Below are 20663 nucleotides of genomic sequence, written 5' to 3' on the forward strand. Positions count from 1 at the left end.
GGGCAGCCGAGGGCGTCGTCCTGATAAGGTGTGTAGCTCTTTCATTTGAAAGGTGCTTGAGATTGCATGAAACTGTAATGAACACTGTTGCTATCATTTATTTTTCTCCCCTACCCCCAGCCTTTAATCGAATGGCTAAACATGTGGAAATAGAAGGTGAGGCACAACAGTTTGGTAGAAATAAGACTCGTGTCTGATCCGATTGAAGTAAACAATACCCTTTCGCTGATGGCAATATTGTGACCATGCTGTATGTTTCCCATTAAGCAGCAGCAGTAAGTGCAGAATGATTTCGTGGAGGTAAGGGTAGGAACCGATTTAGCTAGAGATAATCATCGCAAATAGTGACAGTTGCAACAGTTATTTAAGGTCGTGGTGAGGCAGAAGCAGAAACACTGGCAGCCATCACAATAGTACAGTGGAGTTATACGAATCTCCGCAGCAGCGTATTTCTGAAAACGATATGCTTTCATGAAAATGGGACCCTAAAAACTGTAAGGCATCAGCCATTTGTACATATAAATCGGTCCTCAGTCCTCGTCTCCTTGGCAGTTTTTTAAGCGCGCGTGGACGTACTGTCTCGCTCAGATCATCGTTTTCTGCGGTGCATTAAAAATATTGACAGCAGTGTTCCGCGAGGTTAAACTGCATTGTGTTTTAATAAGGGAAGACAGGGGTGGCATAAAGTTTCTAGAACACTTTGGACAGCAGTTACCTTGGAAACAAACCCACGGTACTCAGAATTCTTTGGTGAAAATGCTAATTCCAGGTCAGCTTTTTATATCATGTCATTTCATTTATTCCATTTATTGTTGATGCGGTGAGATGTCGGCCTACCCGAGGGAAAGCATAATCAACCGTTTAGGTGGTGGAGTTGTTCTAACATTAAACCTTGGATCTCGCCTCCTTTCTTCTTAGACATGTTTTCCTCGCAGCAGAAAACAGACTAAAACCTGAAGCGGCGCATCCTTATCTGTGGAGGAAATCGTTATACCCTTGCTTCCTCGAACTTCTGGGTGCCTTGCAAATCCTATTCACTTCCTCCCTAGACATAATATCTCCTCGAGAAAATTAGAAAGAGAGTTCCGAGCGTGACTTGAGAAAAGGTTCCTGGGCTCAGGAAGCCTGCAAGCCCTTTTTCAGCTGTCGGTTTTATTACCTCTCCTCCTGATTCTCTGCTCAGCTTCTCATAGAGCACTTTCATTCTCGCCTTTGCACTGGCCTGCCCTGCGACATCCCCTGTGTCTCCCTCGCTGTCAGGTGCAGCACGTCTACTGTCTTCCTCCTCCTCCTCTGTCTCTTCCTCTGATATTTACCTGCCCATCGTCGCCCACGGTCGGTCTTGACTCTGCTCGAGCGATCTTCTCCTTTCCCTCACGATAGCAAAAAATGAAATGTAGGAGCTTGCAGCAACAGCGATGTTTATAGTTCCCGCTCAGGACATCTACCGTAGCTGTTTTTTTTTTTCAGAAACGCGTTTATTAAATCGCAAAAACTGTATCCCAGTGCGTTGGCTGGGCCTCCTGCTGTATTTATTATTCCCATCTATGAATACAGTACATAAAGTTCTATTATTTGGGGGGGGGGGGTTCTGAGGTGTTCTTTCAATGGACTTAAAACCAAAAAAATAAAATATTCACAAAAGTATCGTCTAAAGAAAAAAAAATGGACTGCTGAGATTTCCGGTGCCGTTTTAGGGATTAACTGAAATCACTCTTTCCCTCCTGAAAGCAATAAAAGCACGAAACTCTTTTGTGCTTCTCAAGAGTAGTTTTTTGTACGCAGTCTGCGCTGTTGAAGGCTACCTTTTATCTGTTTAGCAGTTTTGTACATGGGGCTCGGCCACGTTTTTGTTTACCATTCACAGCCACACATCCTTGTGCTTTTTCTACACTACACTTAGCTAATCTTGGATTATGTCTTCCCCTGTAAATGTTTCTACTGGGCTCTTTTCCAGTGTTTGTGCCCTGTCGAAGGTAATTTTACACTTGCCAGAAATGTCGGTGGCTAGATGGAGATGAAAGCAATTACTGCTAAATCTTGCTCTTACTGTGAGCATGATTTGGATTTCTGAACATCTCCTTTAAGCATTCAGGTGTAATACCTTCAATCCCTGTACACAGCGAGACGCATCAAAGACATCTTACTCGGCAATAGCCAGTTAATCAAATCGCATCACGTTCTTTCTCTCTCTGCCCCCCTCGTCATCTGCTCTGTGCACTGCCCGCCACGCGATGGGCAGGAGTCAGAATTGGAGAGTTCAGCGCAGCTCAAAGACAAAACTCAACTGCAACAATGGAGAGACTCAACAGCAAGTGAAAAGCAAAAACAATGGCCGATAGCCATGGAGCAAGAATGGCCATTTTTCTTTCAGCATTTCTGGTAGGATTTATTTTTAATTGGGGGTAAAAAAAAAAAAAAAGATGGATGGGTCAAAGATCCCAGTGTATGTGCTTGCTTTAGGAATTATGGGCGATGTGACTGTATTCTGTGCCGTGAGCACACCTTTATGAAGAGCAACCCAACTGTAACTGCTGCACCTGTTAACAATTTTTCTTAATTTCATGTCGTTAGAATGTGCCCATTCAGCAAGTTTTTTTTTTTTTTTTTTTTTTACAGATTGAAGAACAAATGCATTGCTATAAATCTTGCAGCAGAAGCACGCGGTTGACCTAATATTGTTTGCTTTAGGTTCGACCCATCACAGTTTAGGATTCAGGCCTGTAAATGCCAGAGTACTGCGCACAGTGCTCTACCAATCATTGCTTAAATCATTTTTCTTGACACGAAAGATGGCTGTAGTTCTAATGCTTGATTAATGAGTTTTCTGAATGATGGGAACTTTGCCTCTTCGCTCAGATTTGTTTTTATTCTAGTTTGGTTGAATGCTTTTTTTTTTTTTCCAGAAGATGCATAATTTCTAGACTGCTGACAGACTGTCTTTAGGTAACATTAATCTCCCATCCACTTGGCCACCTGAAGGAGTTTATCACTCCAAAGATGAAATTAATACCTTGAAATTGATACCACTCCGCATTAAAGCTGAATGTTTTAGTGCAGGTCTCCAAACCCGTCTTAAGAAGACAATCAAGGAAGAAACTGACCCTTGGCTATGAGGGCAGCTACTGGAGGTTGTATATTTATTATTACGAATATAAATAGTTTATTGCTAAAAACAACAGAATTTATTGGATGCTGTGTTTTGAAAAAGCATATTTTAACAAAAGCACACATCTGCACAGTATATTATACACACGTTTGCTCAATTTAGGGTAAATGGAGGAAAAAAATAAATGTCTGAAAATCGTTGGGTCAATATTAGGAATAAAAATTAAAAACCACTTTTTTGGGAAGCCATTAAACATCATATTACAGTGAATTGTAATAGGTAGTTGGAGATGAAGCCCCGCGGATGTATTGTAATGGGCAGAATGCTGGCGGTCCAAACAATGCCTGGACTGCGGCATTTCATTTTCAAGTTCCTGATGATATAGCACACGTTCAGTAAATGAACAAAGGCTTTAATCTGTATGCCTGACGTGTTTGACGGAGCCAGTGCTGTAGACCATACATAAACCGTGCAGCAGTCCAGAAGTGGAAGCAATAGCTGTCAGTCATGACAGCTGGGCCCTCTGTGACGTAGCCCCTCCTGGTCACTCAGGCAGGGACAGCGTTAACGCCTGTTGCCGCCGAGCCCACGCCTAATGAAAAGAAATAGCATTCCGTTGCAGCAGAGCATTAATGCATTCATCGAGCCCCGAGATCTAAATGAAATGAACCTAAAACCTTTGCTCGAAGTAATAAATACACTGCCTTTCTCGTTCGCATTCCCTTAATTAATTGATGCACTTCTCGGCAAGGTTCTGTGGGATTGTTAAATTAGTGATTGCGCCGCAGATAATTAAGTACGTCAATCAAGTGCTGCACCTACATGCCTACTGGTTTCGAGGAGTTAGTGTGTGAGTGATCGGCTTGCGTTGACGAAAGACTGAAGTGTGCGAGACTGTTTTCTCTGAGTATAAAGGACTCAGGGGAGAAGGGAATGGTGGGGGCTTGTCTCTTTGTCTTCTTATTAAAGCTCCGGGCCTCTTCTTTTGCTCATTACAACATGAAGGCTTGATAATATAATTTGACTTGACTTGGGCAGAAGGCAGTTTCGGGCTGAAATTCCGTCAGGGCTCTGAGCAATTAGTTAGAAGGCATGGCGAAAAGGACCAGATCGATATCGACCTCGGGGCACCTCCTTGTAGGATGGACATGGAGATTTGTCTGGAGTTCAGAGGCAACTTGTTGCACAGCTCTGCCCGGTGCTTCTTAGTCTTCCTCATCCTAGGGGGAAAAAAAAATCTCGTTTGAGGAAGTTAGTGAAGTTTGATGTAGTGCCTTCCAGTGCAGGTTGTTTTAGTGACCCTCCCAGTAATTTTGAATGAATCGTAGTGGGTCTGAATCATCCAGTTAACAGCCTCCTTAGTCGAACTGATGGTTTAAACCGTACACTTGGGGTTTTGAGAAGGAACAGTTCGTAAATGACCATTTATGCCAGTGTGATGAGCGCTTATAGCATTGGCTTGAATTGATTTCTTTGATTTGTGAAACCACATGCCTGTTGTTTTTGGGTCTGTGTCAATAATGGGTGTTTTTTAAAGTTAAATGTACTATCAGAGTAACAAATTCAGATTTTCGCTTTAATGCAAGTCAGAAATCTTCCTTTAATCTCTATGAAACCCTTCCGTGAATCTGTGTTGGCTTGCATGAAAGCCTCTGTTTCCTCTGTTTCGGGCCCCTTGTGTTCTTGTAATTGTAGACAGTAAAATAGATGTGACATACAGTACTGTACATACGCCAACATAGAAGTCTGTCCTTTTTATTGTTTGAAATCTATTCATATCTCAAGGGGATGTTCCTTCATTTTTATAGACGCCGGTGACTCTTGCCTTGTGGGTTTTACATCACAATTACCGCAGTTCATTTGAAGCCTGTTAGTAATCAGTGCTGCAGTGTGTCTATGCTGAAGTGAAGAGATAAGTGTGCAGAGTCTGTCAGGCCAAAGCAATGAGAATTAGTGAACCAAATTGATGTATAGGAAGATAAGCTGATAGAAGAGCCAGAGATAAACAGTTAGATACGGATCTATAGGCAGAAAGATAGAAAGCACAGATTGATCCAGAGAACAGGTCATCCCAATAGGCAGAATTCAATTAGGTGGAGATCAGATTAGATAAGGTAATCCATATTGCTTGGGTTTGTGTTTATTTAGGTCCTCAGGCATGGATTAACTGAACCGCGGGAGTTCTGTAACCAATATTATATACTCAAATAACTCAAGCTGCTTTTGTGCAGGTGGCATCAGAGTTTAATACATTAATTTGACTCTAAATCTTGAATTGAAAGATGCAATTTCCATTTTTAAACTGTCCATTTTAACCACGCTCGGCTCAGTCACTAGCTGCTACAGGATTATAAAAAAAAAACAGTTATTGTGCTTCAGTTAACCTGCAGGGTATTTCTCATGCAGAGCTGTGCAGTTTTGGCTGTTTCAAGTGCAATATGAACCAATATAGATTTTGGTTCAAAATAGAATAGAATAGGTTCAATATAGAATCCTTTAAAATTAAATCTTATTTGCATTTGGTGCCAAAATGCCTTCTTCCGTGTCAAAGTTGAAAAGTGAAGGAGGCTTCCCAGGGAGTTTGCTTGCCTGAAAGGATGGAGCACAGTTTCAGATCCACTGCCCCACCAATGGCAGAGGAATGGAGCAGCTCTGGGGGGACCAGGACCACCTTAACGGCATCCGATCAGAAACATGGAAAACCTACCAGCTCTGTTGGGACCACTTACTGATGCATTTCATTGAAACTTGCACACAAATGTAAATGCAGGATATATCAGAATAATATGCTGTGATTATGAAACGGAATGAAATATATCTGCATTCTGCTGCAGAATAGCTGATTAGTAAACATGCCAGCTCAAGTGGATGCGCGGTTTTAATGGTAATTTCAAAGCTGATTGGCAGAGTGCTCGAAGATTGGAGTCTTAACAGCGAACAGCAGCATTGCCAGCAGGTTGTACCGTATGCAAATATCTTAAGTCTTGGAAAGTGGGTTCAGTTGACTGATAAACAAATTACTCTGGGCGAAATAGAAGTAATGGAAAGGCAACATGCAGCATTTCTTTTCTGGGAGGTATTATTATGTCCATTTGCCATGCTGTGCACCCCCTTTCCAATGCGCACACACACACACACACACACACACATCTCGCTCTTCATTTTCACTGTATCACTTCAGAAAGCATAATCAGGAATTACCGTGGGCACAGAGCGAGACACTGTTCCACCCTTCCGCTGTGTGATGTGTTTTATCAAAGAGACGGGCAGCTTCTTCTCCTCCCCGCATTGCCTGGCTAGATGTCCACAGCCCGTGCCGTTCCGAGGGAGAGCACGTCGGGGAGGGTGCTGGCGTCTGGGGCGATGAGTAGAACAGTTGTCGGGTTCAGGTGGCGCCGGCGTGCGATGGGGAGAGCGAAACTCGGGGTGAAAACGGACGGGGTTGTGGCCTGAGGAGCGAAGCGTGACTTTGGGACAGAGGCTCCAGCAGATGCCCGTGTCAGAGAGGGGTCACCACGCAGACGAGCTGCAGTGGGGAAGGGGCGTTTATTTCAGGGGGGAAGACCATGGGAGGAGTTTAGGTTTCAAAACCTTCTTCTGAACTGGTGCCATCAGGGGTCGTAGGGGTTCTGCAAATCACAGAGAACAAGACGATTCATTTTGATTAATTAAAATTAATTAAAGCTCTTAATTGTTACTGTATTGTCTTATCCTTTATTGGTTGATAGCAGTCAGTTCTTTGTGCTTTCTGAGTCAATCATCTTGACAAATGGGATCGGACTGTTGAAACAGAAGCCATTTGTGCTGTTGGTCCTGATGAGGATGGAAACGCTGTGCTGGCGGTAAACAAGCAACAAGTTCTTGTGGTTCAATTTTAGTTTTGTCTTCCGGCATCATATAAGATTTTGATTGCAGAGGTTTTGTTTAATCATTACTGACAAAAACAAATAGAGAACAAGCTAATAACTCTCCCTCCTTAATTATCGTTTGCCCTATGGGATCCTGCGTTATGAGCAGTCTCTGTCCTGATTTAAATTGCACGGCTCCACTCTAAAAGTGCATGAATGGACAGGTCCCAGTTGCTGTATCTCTTACCAGACGCAAAGCCACCTTCACCTACTTGTACTCATCAGTGTCCTGCAGCTGGGACAGGATATTCTTAAAGCAAATACTGCTGCACACTCTTCGGCAGCTGAAAACTAGCAGAAAAAAAAAAATCCAATCAGTCATCTATAATCTAAACACAATCACGTCCCCCACATCCACAGCATACTGGTAGGATAAAGATTATCCACAAACTAAGCCGGCTGCTCACAGTGCACACAAACATCACACGCGCGTGCACGCTCTGGCACAGTGGAAGATTGGAGAGATTCAGGTAATTACTAAACTAAACAGCTTACCCCCCTACAGACGCACACTCGACGAGTTGGCGCTATTAGATAAAGCACCTTCAGGTTATCTGAAATTACAAACAGAACTGGTGGTGTTCAGGTGCAGAATCATGTGTGCCTGATGAGTAGGCCTACTACATAGCTGCTTTATTTCAACCCAGCTCTCCAATCTCCCTTGCCCACCGCCTCTCTCTCGAAGCATATTGCTTTGTCTAGACATTTTCAGGGACCATTCTCCTTTGCCATTAGTGAGGCTAATAAAGCGTTGTTAAAAGGGATTTCTGCAGATCAGCCTGCCAGCACCTGAGCTACAACAGAATCAACAATACCTGGTTTACAGTCCCTGCTTGTATGGAGCCTGATGCTCTAAAGGAGATGTTTTGTTTTTGTTTGTTTTTTTCTCCTCCTTTCTCGTTTTCCAGCTGCATGGCTCGCGCGGTTGTTTTGTTCTGACTTCTGATCATCTGGTGTTATCGACCCATTCCTCATGGCTGACGGGAGGGAGGGGGACAAACCTGTTGTTTTCACTTGGTTGAGCGCAACGCTCTGATTCACTCGGGGCTGCGCCGGCGTGAGGAGGGGAGCGAGGGGGCCGGCGGGCCCTGCTGCCGACCGGGGCCTCACTGCCCCCCGGAGTGTGTGAGCGAGGCAGATGGGACGGGCGCGTGTGCGAACAGCCCCCGTGATCCAGCCGGGGCGCGTTCGCCAGACCTTCTCCTGCCTCGGCATCTGAAGAAGTAACCCCCCCCCCCGAACAACACACACACACACGCTCCCCTGCGCGTGTCTGTCTCCTGGTATCCTACATATGTCTGCCGCCATCTGAGAGGGTGAATCGCAGATGACTAAGCCCCACTCGATTTGACTGGTCAGCTTTCCTTGGTGATGCAAGCGTTTGCACAGTCCTCTCGCTCTTGGGGGGGCAGCGAAAGCCATCTTTTCGGAGGTCTTTTGGGGTTTTCTTGTTCCTCGTTCCGAGCAACGAGTGGTAAAGGCGCGAGAACGGCCCACTAACGCCTTTGAGAGAAGCACACCGCTGGTTTGGAGCGCAGACCCGAGACGTCCGGAAGACCGCGGGATTGCGTTTGTGTGGTCCGTGCTTTTGATACAAGAACAAATAGACAGTTCAGTAAGGCCACCTACTGTATCAAGAGTTTGTTTTCGTAACGTCCGTTCCACATAAAACACGAAACAAACCAGGGCCGCTGCGCCGTCGGAGCCCGAGACCGTCGGCAAACGAGAGAGTCGGCGGGTTGTGGCCACGTTCCCGTGTCATCGTGTCCGTGCAGCGCAGCGCTTGGCCCGGCCTCCCTCCTGGGCGGAGTCCCCCTCCGCTTGGGTCTCCCGGTGGGAGGAAATCCCTTCCTCGGGCAGAGGAGCGCGGGCCCGCGGAGATCCGGGAGTTCCGGTCCGTTTCCCCGTCTCTCCGGCGGTTCGCGGCGTGCGCTCGGCTCCGCCGCGGGTCTCCGTCTGAGAAATGAAATAGAGGAAGCTCCAGTCAGGGGAGGGTGTTGGCAAGGGGGACGCGCGGATATTTGTGTTCACAGATGAAGGGCTGGCTTTTGTTTTTTTTTTTTCTAATTAGCCGTTAGCGATAATCAAAATAATTACCCTAGGCTGTGTGGTAATAATTACAGGAGAGCGGGAGACCTGACGCGAGGGGAGGGCAGGCTGAAGCAGCACTAGAGAAAGTAATCATCATCTGTCTAATTTGTTACTGTGACAGCAGGGGGTTGACATGAAGGGAGAGAAGGGTGTTTTTGAGGGGGGAGAAAGCAGGGGGGAAGTGTGTGTATGGGGGGGGGGGGGGGCGGGGGGTGCTCATTCTGTGGATATCTGGGTGTCTCGAGCATTTAAGCACCCCAAGACAGGTGGAGCTTCTTGATCCCAGATTGTTTCTTTTTGGGGAAAACGCATATCCCTCGGCCCTGGTTTGCCGCTTGCGGATCTTCACAGTAACACCTCCTGGCGCACAGAGCCTTTGTTCTGCGAGGATCGTGTGGGTCTTTCTCGAGCGCACGTGCGTGTTTGTCTGGGAACAAGCGCGCACTCAAGACGAGCCCCTCTCGTGGGGTATCAACAAAGCGGACTGGGTAATACAGTAGTCGTACAAAACAACTTGATAGCTCCACAGAGCATTCCGAGAGAAACCAACAACGAGAAAGATAAATAGCACAATACGGGCTTAAAAATTCAGCTTGCGCATGGCGGAATGCTGATTTAATAATGGGCAAACGGAGATAATGTCAGAACTGAAAGGGAAATCTATATAAATCAATCCATACACTCTGCGTTCACCTTTCAACAAGCCATCAGTCAATTTGTGCAGGGTTTAGAGTATAGGGATGACTGATTTGTTCACTAATGTAATATTTCTACAAAACGGAAAAGCGCTGCATTGTAGTATTTTAAACAGCTCGGCTTATTATTTTTTTTTTGTCTGAAAGAATAAACGCCGATGTATGCATGCTCTTAACTAAAAAGCTTTGAATAAATCAGAAGGTGAATTAAAATAAAGTGGTCGGGGTTTGAATTATTTAATCTCTGTCCTCAGAATTGCACATCCGTTATCTTGCAGTAAACATAAAGTTGGTTGTCCGTGTTAGGATTTTCTTCCATTTAAGCATGTTAAAAATGAAGAAAAACACTCAGCATATTACCATATTCCACCTCCCATTAGTAGAAGCCATTTTTAAAGGGGCGTCTATGTTTCTGGCCGCTCCCTTTTATTAAGATATGAAAAGAACCACCGGTAATGGCAGCCATAGAAATGCTGGTCATTAAAATGCAGCAACGGACCAGAAATGGAAGGGACAGGCTCCGCGTGCCACTCAACAAGTGTGGATGCTGAGAACGCTTATAACAGTCGGTCCATAATAGTTCTTCAGGTCTAAGGGAACTTGGTAACTGCTGTCTAAAGAAAGAAGAATGAAAAAACGTTGTTGGCTGTACTGTAATCTTCTTACTTGCACCCTTCCCATCCTTCAGGACCCCACAGTGCCTCCACCTATAGGACAGGACACTTCTCCCCACTGCTGGAGAACAGCGTCTGCCTGGGCAGCGCACAGCACGCCTCCGTACCGCTGGACGGGTGGGGAAGTGATAAATGGCTTCATCAGTCGAAGTCTAGGGGGATACTCCGGGAGGTCGAGTTGTACAAGCTCACTGCGTAATTGAGCCCCGGATAACAGCGACGTCTCGTCGGGAAGCGTGCCACCTCCCGCAGCGCAGGGCCACAGGTCAGCGCGCTGGAGGTGCTGGTTCGGGAGTTCTGGTCCGTGGAGAAGAACCAGCTCCTTTTCGGGGCTCTCCCAGCCCGGTACCAAGCAGGTGCGACCTTTCCCCTCGCTTCTGAGGACTGGTAGGGGATGAGGTCAGGCTGCCCGGGGATAACACTGCTGTTGAAAACCATACCGTGGAAATTCAGGAATGCAGTCGTTTTCTCCATTACCGTGCTCGTGCTCTGCGTATCACAGTAAAGATCCGCACAGTGTTGGGAATAAAGCATCAGCCTTCATGGCTTTATATTTGAAAGCATTTGTATTTTTTTTTTTTAACCTAGACAAGGGACTTCAATTAGGCTGTTTTTTTTTTTATTTCGTGCGGGAGAGATTATTTACCCGCTTCAGCGTGGAAAAGCTTTTACCATTGCTTGTGTCCATGTCGCTAACACTTCTGCCTAAGAGCCCCCTTCCAATAAGTTTCATCAGCAGGCACTCAGAGCCCCCGCACTTAGAGGGGTCTGCCGCCGCCATCACCCCCCCGCCCAGTGGCATCACGTTTTCTGCCTCGGCACAGCTGCTCTGCATCAGCACAATTTGGGGGGGGGGGGGGGGGATCTATTGATGTGTATGCGCTGGGGGGTGTGAGGAGACAGACGGATTAGCCTCACACTCAGGTCAGCAGCTCTAGTCTCAAGCCGCAGTGTGCCTCAGACCTGAGAAGTAAAGAGAAACGCACCTTTTCAGAAGCAAAACCATAGTTTGACAGAAATGTCTGTCTGTTTCCAGTCCTTTATGTGTCCTGTCTGCTGTTGAGATGGAGATGGAAAGTGCTATTCCTTTAGCTTCCCATCACGGAATTGTTAAAGGTTCCATGCTTTTAGTGTTGATCTGAAAGAAAGGATTGTGATCTTCAACATGGGAACTGTATTGGAAGTATACTGTTTGTATGGCAACCTCAGCCCGATGAAATGTGTGCGTGTGTGATCTTGTATGTAGATGCAGTTTACCTGTATGTCAGCGGCTAGCATTGCTGCCTCACAGTACTGGGACTCCGAGTTCAACTCCTACTCTGGGATGCTGTCTTTGTCGAGTTTGCTCATTGTCCTGCGTTTGCATGGGTTTCCTCTGATTGCTCTGGAGACTTGCTGGTAGGTTAATAGGCTTCTGGGAAAACTGGCCCTGGTGTGAGTGTATGCCATCTTCATGGACTGGCACTCCAAGCAGGGTGTACCCTGCCTTGTGCCCGTTGCCTGCCAGTTTGGGCACCGGCACCCCTGTGACCTTGGATTGGAAGCAGCAGTGGGAAAATGGCCCGATCATGACATTTCATGATTTTGAGCGGTTGAGCAAAGAATTTGCAGGCTTCTAGTTCTGACAAAGAAACCGCACAACGCGTAGCTAAGCTCAAGAGTTACTGGGTGGGGGTGGGGGGTGGTCTCCATCTGTCGGCCGTGGTTTTAGGAGGTGTCGACGAGATCTGCCCCTCTGCTCGGAGGTCCTGCAAGGTGCGCATGGCCCACGCCTGTGTCCCTGACAGGCCCCTCTGCTCTCCTCCCTCTCTTTCAGGAGTGCTCGCCATGTTTGCCCAGCAGCCGCAGGACCTGGTGGTCGTCGCCGGGCAGCCGGTGACCCTGCACTGCGCCATCCCCGGTTACCATGGCATCGTGCTCTGGATCAAGGACGGCCTCGCGCTGGGGGTGGGCAGGGACCTGTCAGGTGAGCTGCTTCCTCTCCCTTCCGCCTGTCCTCGCCTTAGACAAAGGGGGTCTGCAAAGCCTTGCCCTCTTCTCCTTGACTTTTAGAATCCATGTAAAGAAGAAAAAAAAGCAGCAAACAGTCATAAAGCAGCAAGAGCCCGTGACATTTATATTGCCAGGGTGATCAAATCACAATTGGCACCACTAATGCAGTTTGATGGACTTGCAGAGTCCAGTCGGGATGAGAGGGTTTTCAAAAGCGTTTGCTTGAAGGGGTTATAAAGCATCTAAGCTGAAAACCAGGTTCTTACTCATTGCAGCAAACATCAAGCAGGACATGTGCCACCTCTGTTGCAAAGGGATGCATCGACACAACACATTTTCAAGTTTTAAGGGGCTTTTAGAGAGTAAATAGATTTGAAATGAAAGCTTCAAACTATGCTGCTCATATAATTACCTTGATTGTTTAATTTGGACTAGCACTTGCTGCTGTGCTGTCAGTGCTGTAGCCCACAGATTCCCCCAGATAGTGGCATCTAATCCATATTCATAGAGCATGATAAATATCTGTATAAAGCATCTCTGTCTTTTATCACCCAAGCACATAAATATTTACTGCGTTTTAAACTAGTAGCTGTGCAAAAAATAAACACAGATTTGAAAGCTGACGTGATTTAATTTGAACATCTGTTGCCCTGAACTGACGGTAAAAGTGCATTTTGAATGTCTTTGTTTCCCCCCCATGTGAGCATTACAATGGCAGAAACAAGAGGTTTCCGTCTTGGGGGGAGGGCAGGGGGGGGGGAGTTGGTGAATTAGTCATTACAAAATCCATTAACCCCCCCCCTCCCCCGGTGTGAGAGTTAACCATTGCAATGTCGTCGTGACAGGGGGAGTAGAATGAGCGCGTGCGGGGGGTGGGATCTCTGGGGAGCAGGGAGTGTGGCCCCCGGTCCGAACCGTTTTCCCCCTTTTGCATCGGTGTCCTTAAAAATCCATCCTGGAGAGCTGGGGGAGAGGGCGGCGCTGCTCCCCCGAGCCCACGGTGCCACGCTCTGCTTCTCCTGCGCAACACGTCCTCTTGGATAGCTACACTCTAATTAGGCCTCTGAGGGCGCTGGCGTCCCATTAAAGCCGTTCGATCACCCTGCCAGCATCCATCAGGCCAAGCGAGACGCTGAACCGCGGCCCGCTAATAGCAGTAAACACTCCTGAATGTCTGGCCCGCGTGACGTTTAAACACACTCCTCGGTGGTAAAGCGAGTGGCGTGTGTAAGGGCGGCGTGTGTGTGTTTGTGTGTGTTTGTGTGTGTTTGTGTGTGTTTGTGTGTGTGTGTGTGTTTGTTGGTGCTCACATGCTGCTTCTGCTTCTCCGAATGAAACATCGGGCATGAGGCGAGCTTTTGCAGGCTTTCATTCGTCGCCTGCCGTATCTGTATGTACGGCTTCTGGCGCTGTCACAGCAGTGTGATACAAAGAGTCAAAGTTAGAATTGTTGTAAGAATAATCTTTACAGTTAGTGCTGTATTTCCTGGTTTCTTGCTTTAGTACTTTTAATATACCATGTTTTATGAACGAATTGCACAAATGGTGAATAAACGCCTTTCTGATATTACTGTATATGGAGGGAACAAATCTGTGTAAGAAAATTAAAAGTCACTGCAGCTGCAGGGGATGTCGGAAGTTAACTACTGGTGAGGTTGGGGTATGGGCCGTTTCCAGAAACAAAATGTAAAATGTAGATTTTAACTTTTAGCCCATCGGAATACCATAAACTAAATAACACAGCCCATTTTATGTCATGTTCCCTTAGTGGCAAGCTGATGCAAGTACCCGTTCCATTGCACGCTCTGAAATCCCGGTTGTGCGTTTTCACGCGAGTCTGCAGCCTGAGTCCTAAGTCTCTGTTTCTGTACGAGTGGCCGGCAGGTTTGCTTGGCCCTGGTGAAGACGCTAATGAGTGGCAGAGAAAATGCCACTTTCACAGCACCCCTGTATAAAACAGCGCACTGATAATTGACATTCAGTTCCATTCCCTGACACTGGTCTTCCACCCACTTTAGCATCCTAGAGTTAAGTACCACTCCTGACAGCCTTTCTTCCCATTTCTCTCCACTGACGTGTCAGTAGGATGCCTGCACTTTTCTACGGTGGAATAAATCACTGTCCGTGATACTATTCAATACCATTTCCATGCTATTGATCCACCATAACGACTAATCCATTCATCCTTTGATGGATTCATTACCTTTAATGGGACCATTTTACATCATTTGCTCCCAGTGACATACGGTGTCTTTAGGAATTCATTAAGGTCCAAAGGGGTTTTATTTAATACCTCCTGGAGCTCCAGCTCTCCCGCGCAAAGCTTGCATTTGTGTTGACTATTTCTCCGAGACTCAATCCCCCGCCTCTTGTGTCGTGTTGAAGTATTGGTTTCTGTTCATTATTCTTCCAGCAAAGAGCTCAGCGTTCCACTGGGTCGACTTGCAAATTAAACATGTTAATAGTTAGAGAAACTGGCTTAATTGACATACTGTATATAGTTGCAAAATTACTCTCCAGGTCTTGGAGTCCGTCTTAGAAATAGTGTGATGTCAGCATGTATTTTTTTATTTGTCCATTCGTTTCAAATACTCCATGGGTTGAGAATAAGAATGTGAGAATTATGTTGTATATAAGGGAACAAAGATGTTTCTGTTTTTGAAGTTAATCACACTTCTGTGCTTATTTATTTTAAAGGCCCTGCATTTCAACCTCATGCTTTGACATATTGATCGTTTACTGAATTGGAAATTGCAATGATTTACTAGAGACTTTCTGTATAAAACTCTACAGAATGGCTTGAATTGATATGCTGAGAGTACTATTACAATACATGTGTCTGGGCTTTGAGGGCATTCTGAATGCTAATGGTTGAATGACCAATGGTGTGCTTGTTTTCCGTTAGGTTTAGCTGCACAGAGTGGATTCTTAGTGTTAATAGGCTCCCCTCTAATGTAAAACGAACTGGGCCCCAGCTGGGTATCAATGGTTATAGATGGTGCAGAGAGAGAATTGATCTCTCAGTGGCAAAATAAACCATGGCATTTTATACAAAATCAATGTTCATTAATGTTATTTACTGCGTGCAGTTATGTTTGATCTTTCCTTTCTTTAACCAAAGTCTGACCTTTCAGAACCTGTGTGCAATTCAATCAAGCAAAAGCATTTTTAATGACTTACTCCACCTCCTCCCAATACTCTATATATTGGAAATTTAATCTGAATAAGATACTGAAGAAGAGATCTCCTCGTTTCTCCATCTGTTTTCCCCAGAGCATTTAATGAGATAAACGAGGAGCCTCAGGGGACATGTTTACAGATTTTCCCAGTTTTTTTTTCCACGTTACCTTGAAACAAAATTAAAAGCACTTTGTAGAGAAATGAAATATTGAGTGCTGTTATGGGCAGTAATCCTTCCCTCAATGGGCAGATGAGTGGTACTTCATGGCCTATTAAAAGTGAATAGGATTCAATGATGCCATGGACGCTAATTGAAGTTCTGGAACGCTCTGGCCTAATGGGTGGACTAGAGAACATAAAAGCAATTGAACACAGGCTGAATCTATAAAGATAATTCAGGTAGACATCAGTCTTTAAGGCTTTTTGATCAAAGTGGGAAAAAAAACATCTCTTGAGGGTATATTGACTTCTTTGGTAAGTACGTTGGGCCGAGTGGAACAGTATACCCATACAAGAGGAGAGCAGAGAGTATTCGGATCTAAAACAACTCTTTCTGAATGGTCATGAATACTGGACATAGTGGGCACAGGTAGGAGTTTATTAAGTGCTATTTTTATATTTTAGAATAACAATGTAATATATTTAATATAATTTATTATATACTGAATATTTTTATTATATTATTTAAAATTACTTGTAAATACTATACTTTATCTTAAGTCATCTGTATCCTACTGTGCAAAGTCTTAGAAAGAAACAGTATTGGTTCAGAGAGTTGATGGACTTGCTGTGAGTTGAAAGTTGATGGGATGCATTGAATGTCCTGAACATGTACATGTTTCAATTGTAAAACATCATGTTAAAGAAGTCACTTAGCCTGGAAAGCACTGCTGAAGTCAAAATCACATCACCTTGGAAAGTATGAAAATTCTCCGACGTGGAGCTGGAGAGCTTGGAACGTCGGCAGGAAAGGAAATGTCCCGCCTGCTCACGCCAGCGACGCACAACTTCTGCTAACCGGAATTGGCCAGGCTTCAGAGCCTGGGCGTTTTAGTCAAGCAGTAAAGCAGACAGCCCTTCTGAAAGCACCACTCTGTGTTATTAAACTGTAAATCATGTGCTATTGTATTACCAACACCCATTTGAAGCATTCCTGTCTCATTCGGTTGTAGCAGTAATGAAATTACTGCCTTTTTTTTGTGGCTACAAGTAAAGGTTTGTTACCAAGCTAATATTGTTTATAGCTTCTTTCTCACCCTCTTTAACGTCATTCTGTCTACATTATTTATTTAGCCAGTTTTTGTTGTTTATACCCCCGGAGTGTAATTTATCGTTCGCTGCTAATTTAAATATAAAATCCTGCAACAGGCGTGTCAGTGGCACAATAGTCCAGGGGAGTTTTGCGGTTTTTAGTTCCTGCCCTTCCCTTCCTCTAACATCTGTGGAAGACACAGGGCTGCATGCTGATACCAGTCCTGCTCGGCAGTGCCTTCTTCCAGCGCAGGGGACCAGTGAGGAGACTCGGGTCTCCTGAGTGGCTGCAGAGAGGCTCTAGGCGCGCGCGAATTTTCCAGTGTGGGTGCCGGCGGAACCGAAGGGCTGATGGCGACTCCTCTCCCACCTGTCCTAGGGTATCCGCGGTACTCCGTCGTGGGCGACCACAGCGCCGGGGAGCACCACCTGCGCATCCAGAGGGCGGAGCTGATGGACGACGCCGTGTTCGAGTGCCAGGCCATCCAGGCCGCCATGAGGTCGCGCCCCGCCAGGCTGACGGTGCTGGGTAAGTGGCGGCGCGAGCGAGTCTCCCGCCGTAGGGCCGCCCGACCTGGCCGTCCTCGTTGATCTGCGGTGCGCGTCCGTCCGCGTTGAACGGCCGCACCGCGCCGGTGCCAGGACCCTGTCGGTCGCGAACACTGATTTTCAGAAAAATGGAAACGTCATGATAAATTCCGCAAGGAAGTGTGACTGTTAACAGCTGACGTGCGTTTGTGGTCCTTTTAAACAACTTGCATGTCTTAACAGTCGCACAAAACCCTCCCCAGCAGCGCTGGTACTGCATGGACGAAGACTCTAAGGTCTCCAAGCCTTGTTTCCATGCCTAGGGTAACAAGAAAGGGTAAAACCAGCTTGACAGGGTGGAATGGTGCTCCAACTCACAAAACCCTTTTCCAATCAAAACCCATTTACAGCCTTTTAACAATAAATGAAGCTGCATTGCGACGTCTGTGAATTGTTTTTGTGGCGACCCACTGCATTATAACGATTTCCTCATTGTTGTCTGTCAATCAGATGTTATAACCGCAGGTCATTCTTAGCCTTTCAATACCCCCTCGAGTGCTTGTTAGCAACTTCTGTCACATGAGATGTTCATCCGAAATCTGCCTTTATAATAAAGCTCTGATAAAGTTGTTTCCTGTGTATTTTTCTTAATCAAACATGACTGTTTATTGCTTTTGCTGAAGACAGCTGATTATTCCCCTGAAACATCCGGGGGAGGGGGGTAATAAAAAGGGAAGACACAGTTGGTATCATTCTTCCCCGTTTCCACTTCTTGCTTCCACTTTTCTGTGTTTTGGCCCTTCTCCTTGCTCCCCTCTCCTCCCCTCTGCCTTCGCTTCTCTCCCTTCACCCCTCTCCCCTCACTCCTCTCTCCTCTCTCCCATCATTCCTCTCTCTTTCCTCTACCCTCTATCCCTTCTTTCCTCTCTCCTCGCTCCCCTCTCCCCTCACTCCTCTCTTTCCTCTCCCCTCTCTCCTTGCTCCCTCTCCCCTCTCGCTCCTCTCTCTTTCCTCTCCCCTCACTCCTCTCTCCCCTCTCCCCTCACTCCTCTCCCCTCTCCCCTCTCCTCTCTCCCCTCTCCCCTCACTCCTCTCCCCTCACTCCCCTCTCCCCTCTCTCCTCGCTCCTCGCTCCCCTCTCCTCTCTCCTCCCCTCACTCCTCACTCCCCTCTCCCCTCTCCCCTCTCTCCTCTCTCCCCTCACTCCCCTCTCCTCTCTCCCCTCACTCCTCTCCCCTCTCCCCTCTCCCCTCTCCCCTCTCTCCTCGCTCCTCTCCAGCTGTGGTGGGAAGGCGGGGGGTGACGTGAGTGGGGGCGAGTGTGAGCGAGCTGGAGCGTGGCATTGCTGCGTCAAGGGGCTGTGCTGCGTTATTGATCTCCCCTAATGAAAAGTGAAGCTAATGATCTGTAAGGTGGGGAAGCAGCAGACGGGGAGAAAAAGAGAAGACAAATTAGAACCCAACATCTTTCATTGCGAAACGCTTCTTGGAAATGATAATTAATTGATAACCTTTTTTGTATTTTTAAAGATTGGAGAATGGAGATTTTATTTTTTCGTTTTCCTCCCTTGTTTTCTTTTCCAGGGTTCCAGTACCTGGATTCAAAATAAGAAAATATCCTAGTCTTGGAAATTGCACTTTACGAGGGGCAATTCATTGTAAAACGTTGGACATAACTTTTAATTTTGTTTACTGTGTTGTTTGTTCTTATTCGAAGGTAGCAATCCATTACTTACGTTTAGAAATAAATTGACTCCCGTATCACAGCTGACATGGCGCAGGTTGATATGCAAAAGGCATTCTGTGGCGATTATAATTATTCATTTACCTGTTTATTTTAAACCTAAAGGGCTTTTTTATCTAAGTGAATTAATAGGTGATGTGTCAGTTCATTACTTTCCTCTCTGCTAACTGCATTAGTTACACTCATCTACAGCCCCTATCCAGCCATTTAAGAGCAAGCAGAGAGGTCTGTTGCTGATGTTCCATTAAAATGATTAATTATCAATAACTACAGGACAATTTGTTTTTATTTTTCGTTCCTGTTGGGGGGAAGACAAATTGCGGTCTTCCTAAGATACCATTATCTCCGCATTTAATCTCGGGCTAACTGGCTTACTTCTGAAACGGGAGACAGATCAGCACACTGATGGGAGCAGCAGGGTAATAAAGGCGGAGAGTCTCGGTCGCCCCTGGACCGCCTCACCCCACTGTGGGGACATCGTGCCGGACAGGCAGCTCCGTCAGCACTGCCAAGACACTGCCGACTCTTGAGACATCCTGCTTGTCCTCTACAGATCCCGTCTGCTCGCACGCTTTTTTTTAAAACATTGTTTATTAAGGATTGTCTTGCAAAACAAAGCAATAAAGGAAAAGGACGGGCCAATTCACAACGATGACAGGCACGTCCTCGCTCACTCCCTCGGCACTAGCTGCAGTCAATACCTCTCAGATCCTTGGCGATTTGCAGTAAGGAAAGATAAGTAAATAAGAGAAGGTAACAATAAAGAGTATGTATTTTACATATAAATAGACCTCCGATTTAACACAAGCGTGTACATGATGCATTGCGCAGTACCTTATAGAGGGGTACATAATGCTTCGCACGTGGAGGTTCCCATGGGGAATTAGAAGGTTTTTCACAGGAGCAGTTGCTCCTGCTAAGTGGCACTTTGTGTTGTTGTATTTTTATTGTCTCCTTTGTAGTATTTCAGGGAAATAACATCTGTTGCTGCGGTGGCTTTGGTATGAGTTCTGCCCCGGTCCCCCTCCGCCCTCCCCCCGTGCCCCCAATTCCTACATCACATCCTTTCTCGCAAGGCCGAGCACCCCCCAGCACACACCGTGCCGAGATCCGGCCCCAGTGGTGTGGGCCGACAGTCTCCTTCCACTCGCTCATGTTCCTTTTGCGTCTTCGCCGGGATTCACTCCAGGCCGTGCAGTCATTCAATCCGGCAGCTATAGAATATTGTTTAGGATCCAATAGGTTTTAAGACCCCCAGAAAAAAACAACACTCATTGTTTCCTCTGAACTTTTAGTAAATCCGTGCGAGGTGTAAAGCTAATCACACCGCACACTCAGAATGAGGTGCTATACACAATACTTTAGGTAGCCTGGTCTGCCTTTTACTTAAACTAGGTAAGTAAATGGGGCTTTCTATTATCAGGGCTGACCTACTGTCGCTTCACAGCGGACAGTAGCTTAAGAGCCTTTACCGTACGTGAGTGCACTGCAG

General features: G+C 46.2%; 1 protein-coding gene across 4 annotated transcripts in view; it reads left to right on the plus strand.

Annotated features, from left to right (window-relative positions):
- The window catches only part of LOC148641187 (kin of IRRE-like protein 3), a 185612-nt gene that overhangs the window by 109000 nt on the left and 55949 nt on the right, over positions 1-20663 (plus strand). For all 4 annotated transcript variants that reach the window (XM_088618885.1, XM_088618882.1, XM_088618883.1 and 1 more), the window contains 2 exons: positions 12294-12443; positions 17280-17429. In XM_088618885.1, the coding sequence (XP_088475011.1) occupies positions 12305-12443; positions 17280-17429 (289 nt within the window). In that variant the 5' untranslated portion in view covers positions 12294-12304. The remainder of the gene's footprint in view (positions 1-12293; positions 12444-17279; positions 17430-20663) is intronic.

The sequence above is a fragment of the Lepisosteus platostomus genome, chromosome 25 (assembly GCF_059453375.1).
Source record: "Lepisosteus platostomus isolate fLepPlt1 chromosome 25, fLepPlt1.hap1, whole genome shotgun sequence".
Lineage (NCBI taxonomy): Eukaryota > Metazoa > Chordata > Actinopteri > Semionotiformes > Lepisosteidae > Lepisosteus > Lepisosteus platostomus.